The following is a 12925-nucleotide window of genomic DNA, read 5'->3' on the forward strand; positions in this document are numbered from 1 at the left end:
TTTGGTAATTGTGGTTTTTATGATCATCTTTCGTCTGGGACAGCCCAGAATCATACAGTGTGTACCAGAGATTAGAGAGAATAAATCTTTTTGTAGGAGACTTTGAGCTTTGTAACTTTGCAGATCTTATACATGCACAAACAGATACATAACAGACTAAAGAAAGAGAAAACATGAAAACGCATCACATGACCCCTTTAATACATTAATACAAATATAATACAACTATTATTAAAAACATGATGTATACACTCAAGCTTCCATTATTTGTTTTCCAAAAGTGAGCTTGAACGTTTTTTTTTTTTCTTTTCATAATTATGAAAAATTAATCTTTCATTAGTCTTTGTCTCCCTCTGCTGGTACAACACAAACAAACATATTCAGGCTCTATATTTTCTCTGTAACAAAACTAACTTTTTTGAGTTCATACTGTGCCTTTATACAAATAAAATGGTTAATCTATGAACGAGAAACTGTAATTTGCTGCTCTGAAATAAAAGGTGTTTCACTGCCGCCTTCATCATGTCTGTCAGAGGATCATTGAAATCTAAATGAAGTCTTAATTTATAACAGTGAAGTCACTGTATCTTCAGTCTCTGTTGATTCTGTTGACTGTGAGTCTCTGTAGTGGATCCTTATTCACCATCAGATGATCATCAGAAGATCAGACTCAGAGATCATCTGATACCTAAAATAAAACACACAAACAGTCACATATGCAGTATGAGATATTACATTTGTCACTTCTTTTCATGAGAAAACTTAGCACTGACTAGATCAGCTATATTCATTCATTCTCAAACATGATAATATTGCTTCTATCTGATGCTCAAAGTCACTTTACAAAATCAAAAGGTCATGAAAGGTCACTTTCACACAACGGACAGCTGATCCAGAACCAGCAGAAATGATCATTACACTCCACTACAAATTTAATATCAGTTAATAACAACAACCCAAATCTCAGATTATCACACACATAGAGACAGTTAAAGGAGAAAATCTGAAAATAACATTAATATTATTTATACAATCAGTCACAACAATATGAGCAGAATTAAACTCATATTAAACAGAGTTTAAAGTTCAGAGACCTTCAGAAACTGAAGCTGAATTTGAGACTCATTATCTGATGATCTCAGACAAAATGTTCACACACACGTGGAGTTACTGAACCTGGTACAATTTCCTTTATTTCTAGTGAGTAAAACAGCCATTTGAACTTTAAATGAAAATATGATGAAGAAAATTGTTAAAAACTACTGTTACCATAGTTTCTCCAGTTTATAATGTGGATCATCCTTCAGATCATTCAGCAGCTTCACTTCTGAGTGTGTTAGATTATTCTCATACAGACCCAGTTCTCTCAGGTGTGAGGAGGGGTTTGATCTCAGAGCTGAAGCCAGAGCAGCACAACCTTCATCTGTGACACCACACTTCCTCAACCTGTAGAGAACAATGACACACTCTTCACTCTCTCAGATCAGATCAACAGACGTCATTATTTTAAAAAGCACAGATCACCATGTTTAATGTGAGATTTACCATGTTATTTGTGTGTGTTTGTGTGAGAGGGAAAGCTTATATAAACTTATATAACAAATGATTTATATCACATTAAATAACATGTAAAGATGATCACAGAAAAGAGATGGATGTGATGGTCATTAATGATTCTTGTTCTCGTTCTTCATGTATCAAAGTCCTGACTAGTGTTGTCACGATACTGGAATTCATAACTTCGATACGATACCTTGAAAAGTCTCGATATTCGATAACATTTTCGACACCACGGGGAAAAACACTGTATATACTGTCATATAATATATTTTTAATATTATTTCTTTTTTGTCCATCTATTGAAAGTCTAGCCAATCAAAAACTCTTCTGAAGACAGACACTTTATATGATAAAGATTTTAAACATTGATCAATCACCATTACAATTATCTCACAAATATTTTGCTAACTTGTTTTTGTAGCAGTAGTTTACACACACAGCACAAGCTTGATTTCAAATGGTAAATTGAATTAAAAGAGACAAGAATATAGTAATGAAATAAGAACAAATTAACAATAACACAAATAAATACAATAGAATAAAGATAGAAATGAAATGGACTGCTTTATTTTTTCAGGTAGGTCTAACAGTAGTATTCAGGTAAGAAACTGACAACACTAGATTGAGTGTGTTTAAAGTAAAGAGTGTTAAATGTTGATCGAATCTCCTTACTGAGGAGCAGCTCATGTGTTCAATCATTTACAGATCAATCACTCAATCACCTCAACTCAACAAACACTTGAACATAGAAAAATATGATTTCTACACTCTACAGGTATATGGAAGTCCATTTACTAACATGTTAAACATATAATCCTGTAGCCTTTATCATATGTTCTGTCATATAAACAGTATAATAACAATAATATAATTTACTTTCCTCAAACAACTCAGTAGGTATTATTAGTATTATTATAATTATTGTTTTTGTTGTTACATTTAATGTATTGTCACACTTTAATGTGTGAAATATATGATCAGAAAACTAAACACATTTATCGTCGTCAGGCTTTTATTTGTGTTTAATGGATAAAACAGCGGAGCTGCGCTCTCAGGTTTATGGCTGCTGTAAATCTGACCTGCCACAAGATGGCGCTGTTTTCGACACTCTTGATGCTTTGAAACTTTTCCCGAAACAAAAAAAAAAAAAAAACAGATAACAATAAAGTTAGATACCTGTTTCTTGAAGATATTATCTCAATATCGCCTGCATTTTTTTTACTGGAATAATTTATTTAAAAGTGGAAAAAGATTTGGTCTTTACAACAGAAATATTTTCTCACCAATAAAGTAAAAGAAGTGTCTTTCAAAATAATAAATAAATTTTACCCTGTTAAATATTTTATGATTAAATATAAAACCAATATTGATACAAGATGCTCATTTTGCCAAGTTCACACAGAAACTGTCTATCATTTATTTTGGTCATGTTTCTATACTGAACAACTATGGAAAGATATTGAAACATTTATTAAAGATAATATCCAACAAGATATATCTGTAACTTTTAAAGATATTATTTTTGGACACTTTGATTCTGATTCTAATAAAAACAAATCTTGTTTTGTTATAAATTAAATTTATTTTCTTGGCAAATTCTATATCCATAAATTAAATTTCACCAACAACAAACTAATTTTTCTTGTTTATTTCTTTTTTAAGAATTTAAAATGTATCTTGATACTATTTCATCCTCTGTAAATAAGACAGCAAGAAGAACAACCTCAATTTGTAATGACTTTAATTTGTACACTCTAACTGAAATATAAATTAATATCTTACCCTCATGTTTTTTTATCTTCTTCTTTTAGCAATTATTGTTGTTTCTTTTTTTTGTTCTGTATGTTCAGATGACATTGTACATATTGTTGATACATGTTGTGTACTCTATACAAAACTGTGTATCATTAATGTCATCTTTGTAATGTTTGCAATCATAATAATAATAGTAATATAATAATAAAACAAACTTTTCCCAAAACATTTAGAAAAAAAAAAGCTTCAAAGGTTTAAAGTCCCCGTGAACCGGAAGTTGCAAGCGACTTTTCTCCAGCGTTGTGACGTATTTCCAAGTGAAAGGGAATATTGAACAGAGGGCAGGGTTTTACTTTAGCGCTCCTCCTCTCCATCTCTCGCTCATAGCAGACTAACGGTCGGAGGGGAGAGGTTTAAACATTTTCAACCCAAGCCGTCAAACTGACGTCATCAGAGAAGGAACGCCATTTCAGACCGGAAGTAACTTTTCAGGTTTTGATTAAAGATTACCACGACAAACAATCTTTTTCTGTGTATTAACTTGCACGGATTAATTGTTCACCACAAGACTAGTAATATGCACTAACAAAGTAAATAGGGTCAATTTTGATTTCATGATGACTTTAAGAGTCTTCATTTCTCCATCCCTGCTCAATAGTTTTAGGCCTTTTTGCAAATTTTCCCATCGAATTTAGTTTTTTTTAGAGCGTTTACTCATTTTGAGCCTGTTTTTAAACATTATCTGTAATGTTATTTTTCATGTGTGGAAAAAGCAACAAAACTAAACTAGCCAATCAGATTTCTTTTCACCCATATCTCCCACGGCCAACCATGCACACACACACACACACACACACACTTGACTTTACAACACATAAACACACACCTTTATTTATTCTCATTATCTCTTGCTTTCTTAATATGTCACGTGTACGCATATAGATTTTAATAATCAATTTTAAAAATATGTAAAAATAATAAATAAAATCAAATCGGCATTAATTAGTGCCCTCTCATGGTAGGCACAGGGAGTGCATACAGCTGTACGGCTGCAGGCGTCACTGCACTAGATGATTCACTCTGCGTTCCATTCGGAAGGGCTCATCCCTATGCCCTAATCCCTTCAAAGGGTTTACCCTCCGGAGTGAGCGCTTCGAAGGGATGAAGGGTGTAGGGGAAATAAAAAAACTCTTTTTTTGGAACGCACTTCTGTGTCATCTTAACGAGACAATCAAGGAGGCGCCTTCGTCGCACATTTTGTACACTGGTTGACCCCCCCCAAAAAATGATGAGTAGAGTTGATTTTTTTTTTGTTTATCGCAGCATATCGTATATTGTGTATTTGAAACATTTGAATGGACTGATAAAGGGAGCTGTAAAGTGTTTTTGTTAAAGTACAATGTCGCTTTGACCATAATAATGTACCAAATCTAGCTCGTATAAATATTACAGTAGTATAGAAAAATACTATACATACATTTATAGGTAAAATCTTACTCCGAGCCTCCTGTACCCATTCTGGGACGTCAAACAACTTCCCTGTGCAAAGGATCATGGGGGCCTGAAGTGTCCATCAGTTGGACCCTTCAGAATCCTTCATTCAGAAGGGCCCCTTGAAGTGGCCAGTTTTGAGCACTTTGGTTTGGAACGACCCTTCAATATGGCGGCCATGATTGTTTTCACTCTGAAGTGCCCTTCGGAGGGCGATATATCCCGTTTGGAACACACCGTCAGTCGGACCGCGAGACCACACACCTGTTGATTGTAGGAACGATTTCACAGCGAGACGAGATCTCACAGAGACTCACGAGATCAAACGAGACTTGAGAAAAACAAATAGAGGACAATCGACGCTGTCAGCTGACTCTCCTGCCACGTGTTGTTTTAATGAATGTAATTAGGACTTTCATGATTCCTCGTTTAAATTTGAGTACTTGATTTAAAAAAATCCTCAATAGACCCTTTTCACATTTCCGTGTTTCTCAGAAGCAGAAGTCGTCATAGTTGGGTAAACTTTTATAGCGGTGAATGAGAGACTACATTAAATATATTTTTTGTGTTTCTATTTGCACAAATAGCAAAAGAAAAACTCCATAATAGTGTTTTTACAACCTTCAAAAAGAGGGAAAAAAATAGAGGGAACATTTTTTTGTAATTTAATGCAAATGTAATATAATACTAAATATATACAATATTGATGACCGTTAAACGCGTCATCACAGTCTGTGAAAAGGATCAATAGACCTTTATCACAGCGGGATTGATTACCGGAAGTGCTCGTCGAAGCAGTGTATCGATTCTTCCGGTTATGTATATTTTCAATGGGCTGTTATCACCTAGTTGAATAAACACCTCTTAAAATGAGCATCTGCAGGATGATTTCAAAATCCAGACATTTTCAGAGAGAGAAGAGCTATTCTTATGATTAATGTGTTCAGAATTTTCCAAACTCAACAGAACTTGTAGTTTTAATCATCATAAGCTGATCTGAGAAGCCGTGGCTCGTAAACATACATGATTATTTCAGCAGTTTTTATGTCAGTGTGCTCGTCTAAACCAATAGTGACCGCGACGCTGCAGTGTGAGAGACCTGAAGAAGAAGATCAGAATCAACATATTTATTCATTTGTATTAAATATTTTAGTCATTGTGTCATTTTTCATTGAAAATCATTTCACTGTATGTAATTCACACATTCATGCCAAAATTCTTAATTAATATTCAAAGTATTCACACTGTCAAACCGTTACTGTTTACAATTGATTAAATGTTTAACATCATTAAATTTCTTTAAGGCAGTTACCGCACATTCATTCATCTATTTTAAAACTGCTCTTATGAAAATTAACCATGGTTTTACTACAAAAAAAACTAAAAAACATGGTTATTATAGTTAAACCATGGTAACCACAAATTAACCATGGTCTTGCTAACCATATTTTAACCATGGTATTTTGTAGTAAAACGGTGGTAATACAAATGATAATCAATCTGTGAAAAAACATGGTTACTACCCTTTTACTGTAATAAAACCATGGTTCATTTTCATAAAGGGTGTTTATCAGTCAAATTCACTTATAAATGTAAATTCAACAGGTAAGAAATATGATCAGTAAGAGAAAAACACAGTTAATGAGAAGACGAGCACTGGACTGCGACAGGTTAGATGGGAAATAAATGTATTTGGAAGGAAACATTTCAGCAAGTTGAAGATATGAGATGTAAACATTCTCAATTTGGAAATGCATCTACTACACATGAACGTACTCCAGCGTCCACATATTATTTTAAAAGAAGGACCTTCATCCCGCCGTATCAGTCTCACCCATGCTTTCCTCAGTTCTTGTCGTGTCGAGAAATCGTGAAAACTGAGGCGAGGATGTCGTTGTTTAGAATTAGAGCAGCCGGATCGCTGCAGTAACACCGGCGAGAGGATTCAGACATTAGTTTGACTGAGTTGCGATGGGACCGGAAGTAGCGATACACTGCTTCACTTACCGGATATAGGAAGTGTGATAAAGGTCTATTGCAGTTTTCCTCTTTCAACAGGGTTCACCTGTGATTTATCAAACATTCATATGCTGGCATCATATCCTATCGTACGAATGATCGTATGTTGATAAATGTGGCGGCTGAAAACACTCATCATTTAAATATCACGCCCCTAAAAATTCACGGTTGAGAAGCCTCGCCCCTACAGTTTACGACACGGAGAAACGTAACCCGGCCAAGAAAAGGAAGTAATCTCATGAAAGAGAAATTGATCCAAAAACACCCGTTAACCTTGTTATTGCAAACAATTACATTAATTTATATGTATATTTAATAGCGGTAAATAAAACAAAACATCCATAGACCTATTGTAGTTCCCTCCACAACAAATCATTTAAGTTACGGTATTCAACAGAACAAGAATGAAAAAGAAGCTATAAAATTATATATTAAACTATAAAATAAAACATAAATTATATAGTCATAGTGGCATTCATTATAAACAACAAAAGTCAAGCCAAAATTATTTTTAAAGGCTGAAGTGAAACTGATGTGCTCACCTCTCTCATTTGGCAAGAATCCGAATATGTTTCTATATTTGCATGGAACATTTTGGTTACTAAATTATTATTCATTAAACAGCATCCTTCACATGCACAAAAATGTGTGTGGTTGGGCGCTGATTTACAGCGGATCATTTCATTTGAGCAGTGTAACTGTTATGTTTGTCTGATTGCGTTTTAATTTGATGATGAATGGCTGAAATGTCAAGTTATAAACGATAGACCTGATGTTGTGTGTGTGTGTGTGTGTGTGTGTGTGTGTGTGTGAGGCGCCTGCGCGATCACTGGATTTAATAAAGATATTATAAAAAACAAATACAATGTGTTAGAGTGTATGTATATATGTCGTGTAGTCCTATTTATTTTATTTACCTATATGCATCACGGCTCGATGCCTAGTCCTGTGTGCTAAAAAATAAATCTAAACCAAACTGGACCAAGGATAAAAAAAAAGCTAAGTGATAAAAATATGAAAGCGCTGTGTTCATTCAATTTTATTTTTTACAACACACGCTTGTTTCACGTCATATTTTCAACAGGCTTATTTCGATCGCTAAAAATACACATCGGTACTTCCTCATCCTCAGTTAACATGAAATCATCCATTGTGTTTGAGTTCAGCAGATGACTTAAGGGACCTGTTTTGATCCCTTAATTTTTTTTAGGGCTAAATGATGACTAAGGACTTTGTTGCAATTCATAACAGATCTTAAGGGAACACTTAAGCAATTAAGGGAAATACTTAGTGACAGCCTTAAGGTTTTTTTTTTGCAACCCATGTTTCACTAAGGGTACCCTTAACCTCATAACTAAGGGTTTTCTTAAGGGCTTTCATGCAACCGGGCCCAGACTAGCACTCCTCAAATTCATCTGAAAGATCCACATTTACTGCCTGAGAAATGTCTTCTTTTTAATCAATAATTACAATTAGAATAATAAGACACTATATAGAGCTGTTAAATCACTAACAACAAAATTCATCTTTACACTGCAGAGGTGGAACAGAAGTTGCATCTGAATTGGTACAATTACCAATGCATAAATAATGTTGAGAATAATGTTTTAAAAAGAAAATTGTTTATAACATTTGTTTAAAAAAAAAAAAAAAATCAATATCACGTTTGCAATTGTGCTCATATTTGTGAAAACAGACCTCTTTCTTATGATATTGCTTAATTATATCATGTTATATTATAAATAAAGATGTTATACAAGTACTTTTTTGCAATCAGATCTTGAATTTTGGTGACATTTTTATTAATTTTGGTGACATTTTTGACACAATCCCTTGTTGATTTCTGACCCGGCACAACAGTAACAAAATAAATGAAATTAGAAATAAGCTACTGATGGCATTTGAAGCAGTAAGTTTTACATCCAATCAAATTAATGATGTTAACAAAGAAATCAGACAATGCAACAGCAATTTAGTGATATCCCCGCAGGTGTGGTCTTGACCGGTCTTGAAATAAAATCCTGAGTCCTTTGAGACCAAGACAAGACCGAGACCTTCAAAAACTGGTCTTAAGGCCGGTCTCGAGTACTACAACACTAGCTGCATGTAAGTTCATGCTAACTCAAAAAAACTGATCGTAGAAACGTTCATGTCCATATTGATAAATGCCAAGTTTTGTGTGGAAATGGCCGTACGAACCGTTTTCTGTCGTACGTTCATTTCATAAATGAGGCCCAATGTGTGCCATTTCATCAGATTTGTAAGGTAAATCATTTCTTACAACCTACACCAACACAGGAGAATACGTCAATATCTCTGAAATATGTGAACTGTTCATCACGATTTCAAAATAAAAGTTTAATCTCTGAGTTGAGTTTGCATGTTTTGATGTGGCTGTAGCATTTCTGCCATCAAGAAGTTGCCAAATATTAAAAATTAAGTGAACATTTGAATTAAATGTCGTTTGGCCAATATTAAATACAGATTTGATCTGATGTAAAGTGGGACAACAACAATCATCAGGCCGTTGGCGCCCTCTGCAGGCATTTGTTATAATACATAATATAATTGTTTATACACTGTATATTATATTATGTATTTTAAAAGTGTTGTTATATCAAACCATATGATTACTTGCTTTTGATCCAGATATTATTGCCCCATTGTTATTATATTTGTATTTTAAGTCATGTTAAAGGCCATTGTTTGCTTAGGTCTATTTTTATTATCACAAAAATTATCCGATTACTTGATTGTGAAAATAATCGACCGATTACTTGATCACCAAAATAATCGTTAGTGACAGCCCTAAATGTAATAACAGATTAATTCCCCTATTCCATTTTGTTACTTTATGAATAAATGAAATTATAAAATTCAGAGACTCAGTTTCATGTGAGAGTCACATATGATCTTACCACAGTTTCTCCAGTTTACAGTGAGGATTCTCCAGTACAGCAGAGACTGTCTTCACTCCAGAGTCTCCTAGATTATTCTCAGACAGATCCAGATCTCTCAGGTGTGAGGAGGGGTTTGATCTCAGAGCTGAAGCCAGAGCAGCACAACCTTCATCTGTGACACCACACTTACTCAACCTGTAGAGAACAATGACACACTCTTTACTCTCTCAGATCAACAGAGACTTCATTATCAAAGAGAAACCAATAACATAAACTCAAATCACCATGTTAGATGATCTTGGTCTGTGTCACAGAGCACAAAACATTATCATAACACACCTGCAGTCAAATTCAAGCAGGAATAATACATATATTTACATGTATGATCATAATTTGTGCAATATCTCTTTTTTAAACAATTAATTAAATATGTCAGTGAGTTTTACTGTTACTCTAAGAGATTATATAAAAACTGATATAACAAATTAAAACTGAATATCACATAAAAATCTAGAAAAATTGTAACAGGAGAGGTTAATGTAATGAACATTAAAGAGTCATGAAACCCCCCTCTTTCAGCTCAAGTCTACCTCACAATCATCTTAAATGTGTGTGATCAGATAGAGATAAAAAGAGCAGGAAAATCTGGCCACGCCCTCATTATTTAAAAAATATATATTTATTTTATCACATTTAAAGATATTTCACATATTGTAATAATAAAAAGAAAAACAGTAATATTGTGAAATATTGTTACAAATTTTACAAAAAGTTTTCTATTTTAATATATTATAAAGTGTAATTTATTCCTGTGATCAAAGCAGAATTTCAGCATCATTACTCCAGTTTTCAGTGTCACATGATCTTTCAGAAATCATTAAAATTCGATTTGATGCTCAAGAAACATTTCTGATTATTATCAATGTTGAAAACAGTTGTGCTGCTTCATATTATTCTGGAAATGGTGATACATTTTATTTTTCAGTATTCTTTGAAAAAGAGAAAGTTCAATGAACAGCATTTACAGTATGTGCATTTAACAAATATATTACATTTATTAAATAGAAATTTTGTAACATTTTAAATGTCTTCACTCTTCTCACTTTTTAATCACTTTAATGTATGATGAATTATAGTATCAATTTCTCTTTTTTAAATCTTTCCACAAATGTTTGAATGGTATCATTGTTTCCACAAAAATGTTTGGCAGCAAAAACTGCTTTTTAACATTGATAATAATAAATAGTGAATGTTTCTTGAGCAGCAAATCAGCATTTCTGAAGGATCATGTGACACTGAAACTTCTCTTTGTAAACAACAACATAATTATAAACGATTCTAATGACGAATGTTGCGTTCCCAAATGCAAATTAAAGCGTCACAAACGCAGCAGCATTTACAGTGAATCGACACTGAAAACACAGTACTGTTACAGCAAACATGCAGCGCGTCAGACTACAGCCTATATTTATGTAATTACATCACAACCGTTGTTAATTTTATGACAGCACTATGTAATCTCAAATTCTCACCAACATTCATAAAAAGAGTTTCCGGTGAGTAACAAGTTTCAGCGCTGATTCTACTCGCATTTGGTGCTTTGAACCATTTGAACTCTTTTAGGACTGTTGTCGCGTTTAAAAACGCATGGAAAACGCGTCCGCGCCGCTTTCTCCTTTCCAAAGCGCTCCGGTGGCGTCTGCTGTTACTAAGCAACTATGAGCTGCACTCTCCATGACGACGCGGTACTTTCAGCAAAGGATATACGGATTTCCAGCACTGAAAATCACTTGCAGTAGCTCTGCTGCTAGATTTATTTAAAAATGTGTATCCGTGTACAGCTCTGATCAGATATTCCTCCATCTTGGCTGATCTTTGTCCTGCAGATGGCGCCGCACAGCGCTCTCTGGACCATTCCGTCCCTGACGTATTTGGGGCCATTTACATATCGCGTCTAAAAACGCGTGGAAAGCGCGGCCGCACCGCTTTCTCCTTCTTTCCAAAGCGCTTCCGCTCTCATGGCGTCTGTCGTTGCTATCCAACCATGAACTGCGCTCTAGTAAGTTACAGCAAAGGATAAATTGATTTCTAGCCCTTGCATTAGCTTTACTACTAGATATATTTATGGAGATGAGAAATAAAAACCACCCTGTACAGCTATGATCAGCTGTTCGGCTGAGCTTTCGATGTTAACTGCTTAAGGCATTGCGCAATTTGAACCATCAAGCAATTTGAATCATTTCATGCCGACTTTAAATGTTGATCGTATCTCCTTACTGAGGAGCAGCTCATGTGTTCAATCATTTACAGATCAATCACTCAATCACCTCAACTCAACAAACACTTGAACATAGAAAAATATGATTTCTACAGTTCATTTAGGCCTGGGACACACTAGATGATTCAGTCGGACCGCGAGACCACACACCTGTTGACTGTAGGAACGATTTCTCAGCGAGACGAGATCTCACAGAGACTCACGAGATCAAACGAGACTTGAGAAGAAAAACAAATGGAGGACAATCGACGCTGTCAGCTGACTCTCCTGCCACGTGTTGTTTTAATGAATGTAATTAGGACTTTCATGATTCCTCGTTTAATTTGAGTACTTGATTTAAAAAAATCCTCAATAGACCCTTTTCACATTTTCGTGTTTCTCAGAAGCAGAAGTCGTCATAGTTGGGTAAACTTTTATAGCGGTGAATGAGAGACTACATTAAATATATTTTTTGTTTTTATTTGCGCAAATAGCAAAAGAAAAACTTTTACAAACTTCAAAAAGAGGGAAAAAATTGAGAGCGATTGATAACAGCAGTCAGAAGAGAGAAAGATGTCATTTTTAAAACCATATATTGTGAGCACTGTAGATTCCCCTTAAAACTCAAAGGAATTAAGTCTTCTGATTTAAATGGAATAAGTCATATCAAGTTTGCAAATGAATTAAATCTTGGTTTATTACATATGAAAATTAAATGGTGAAATATTACCTCTACATGAAGGTCAGTAAAAGGTTTCTCTAGCTTCTTGATGACAACAAACACTCTTACAACCGATTTTATAAAACTTGTATTAAATTAAACATTTTCTAAAACAAATCACAAAGTTATCTCTCGTTTAACAAAACTGATTTAAAATAACTCCAGTCTTCTTCATCTACACCCTCTACATGCTGCTCCATCAACTCCTGACAGTCCCCATAG

At 34.3% G+C, this 12925-nt stretch overlaps 1 protein-coding gene across 47 annotated transcripts in view; it reads right to left on the bottom strand.

Annotated features, from left to right (window-relative positions):
* Window positions 1-12925, bottom strand: part of LOC127495148 (NACHT, LRR and PYD domains-containing protein 12-like) — a 165375-nt gene continuing 152450 nt past the window's right edge. For 39 of the 47 annotated variants that reach the window (XM_051861649.1, XM_051861647.1, XM_051861648.1 and 36 more), the window contains 3 exons: window positions 9744-9920; window positions 1270-1446; window positions 1-688 (listed from right to left, as the gene is read on the bottom strand). In XM_051861649.1, coding sequence (XP_051717609.1) covers window positions 646-688; window positions 1270-1446; window positions 9744-9920 — 397 coding nt within the window. In that variant the 3' untranslated portion in view covers window positions 1-645. The remainder of the gene's footprint in view (window positions 689-1269; window positions 1447-9743; window positions 9921-12925) is intronic. The other 8 variants (XM_051861695.1, XM_051861692.1, XM_051861686.1 and 5 more) reach the window with 3 other exon arrangements.

This window comes from Ctenopharyngodon idella, chromosome 15, assembly GCF_019924925.1.
Source record: "Ctenopharyngodon idella isolate HZGC_01 chromosome 15, HZGC01, whole genome shotgun sequence".
NCBI classification, from domain to species: Eukaryota; Metazoa; Chordata; class Actinopteri; order Cypriniformes; family Xenocyprididae; genus Ctenopharyngodon; species Ctenopharyngodon idella.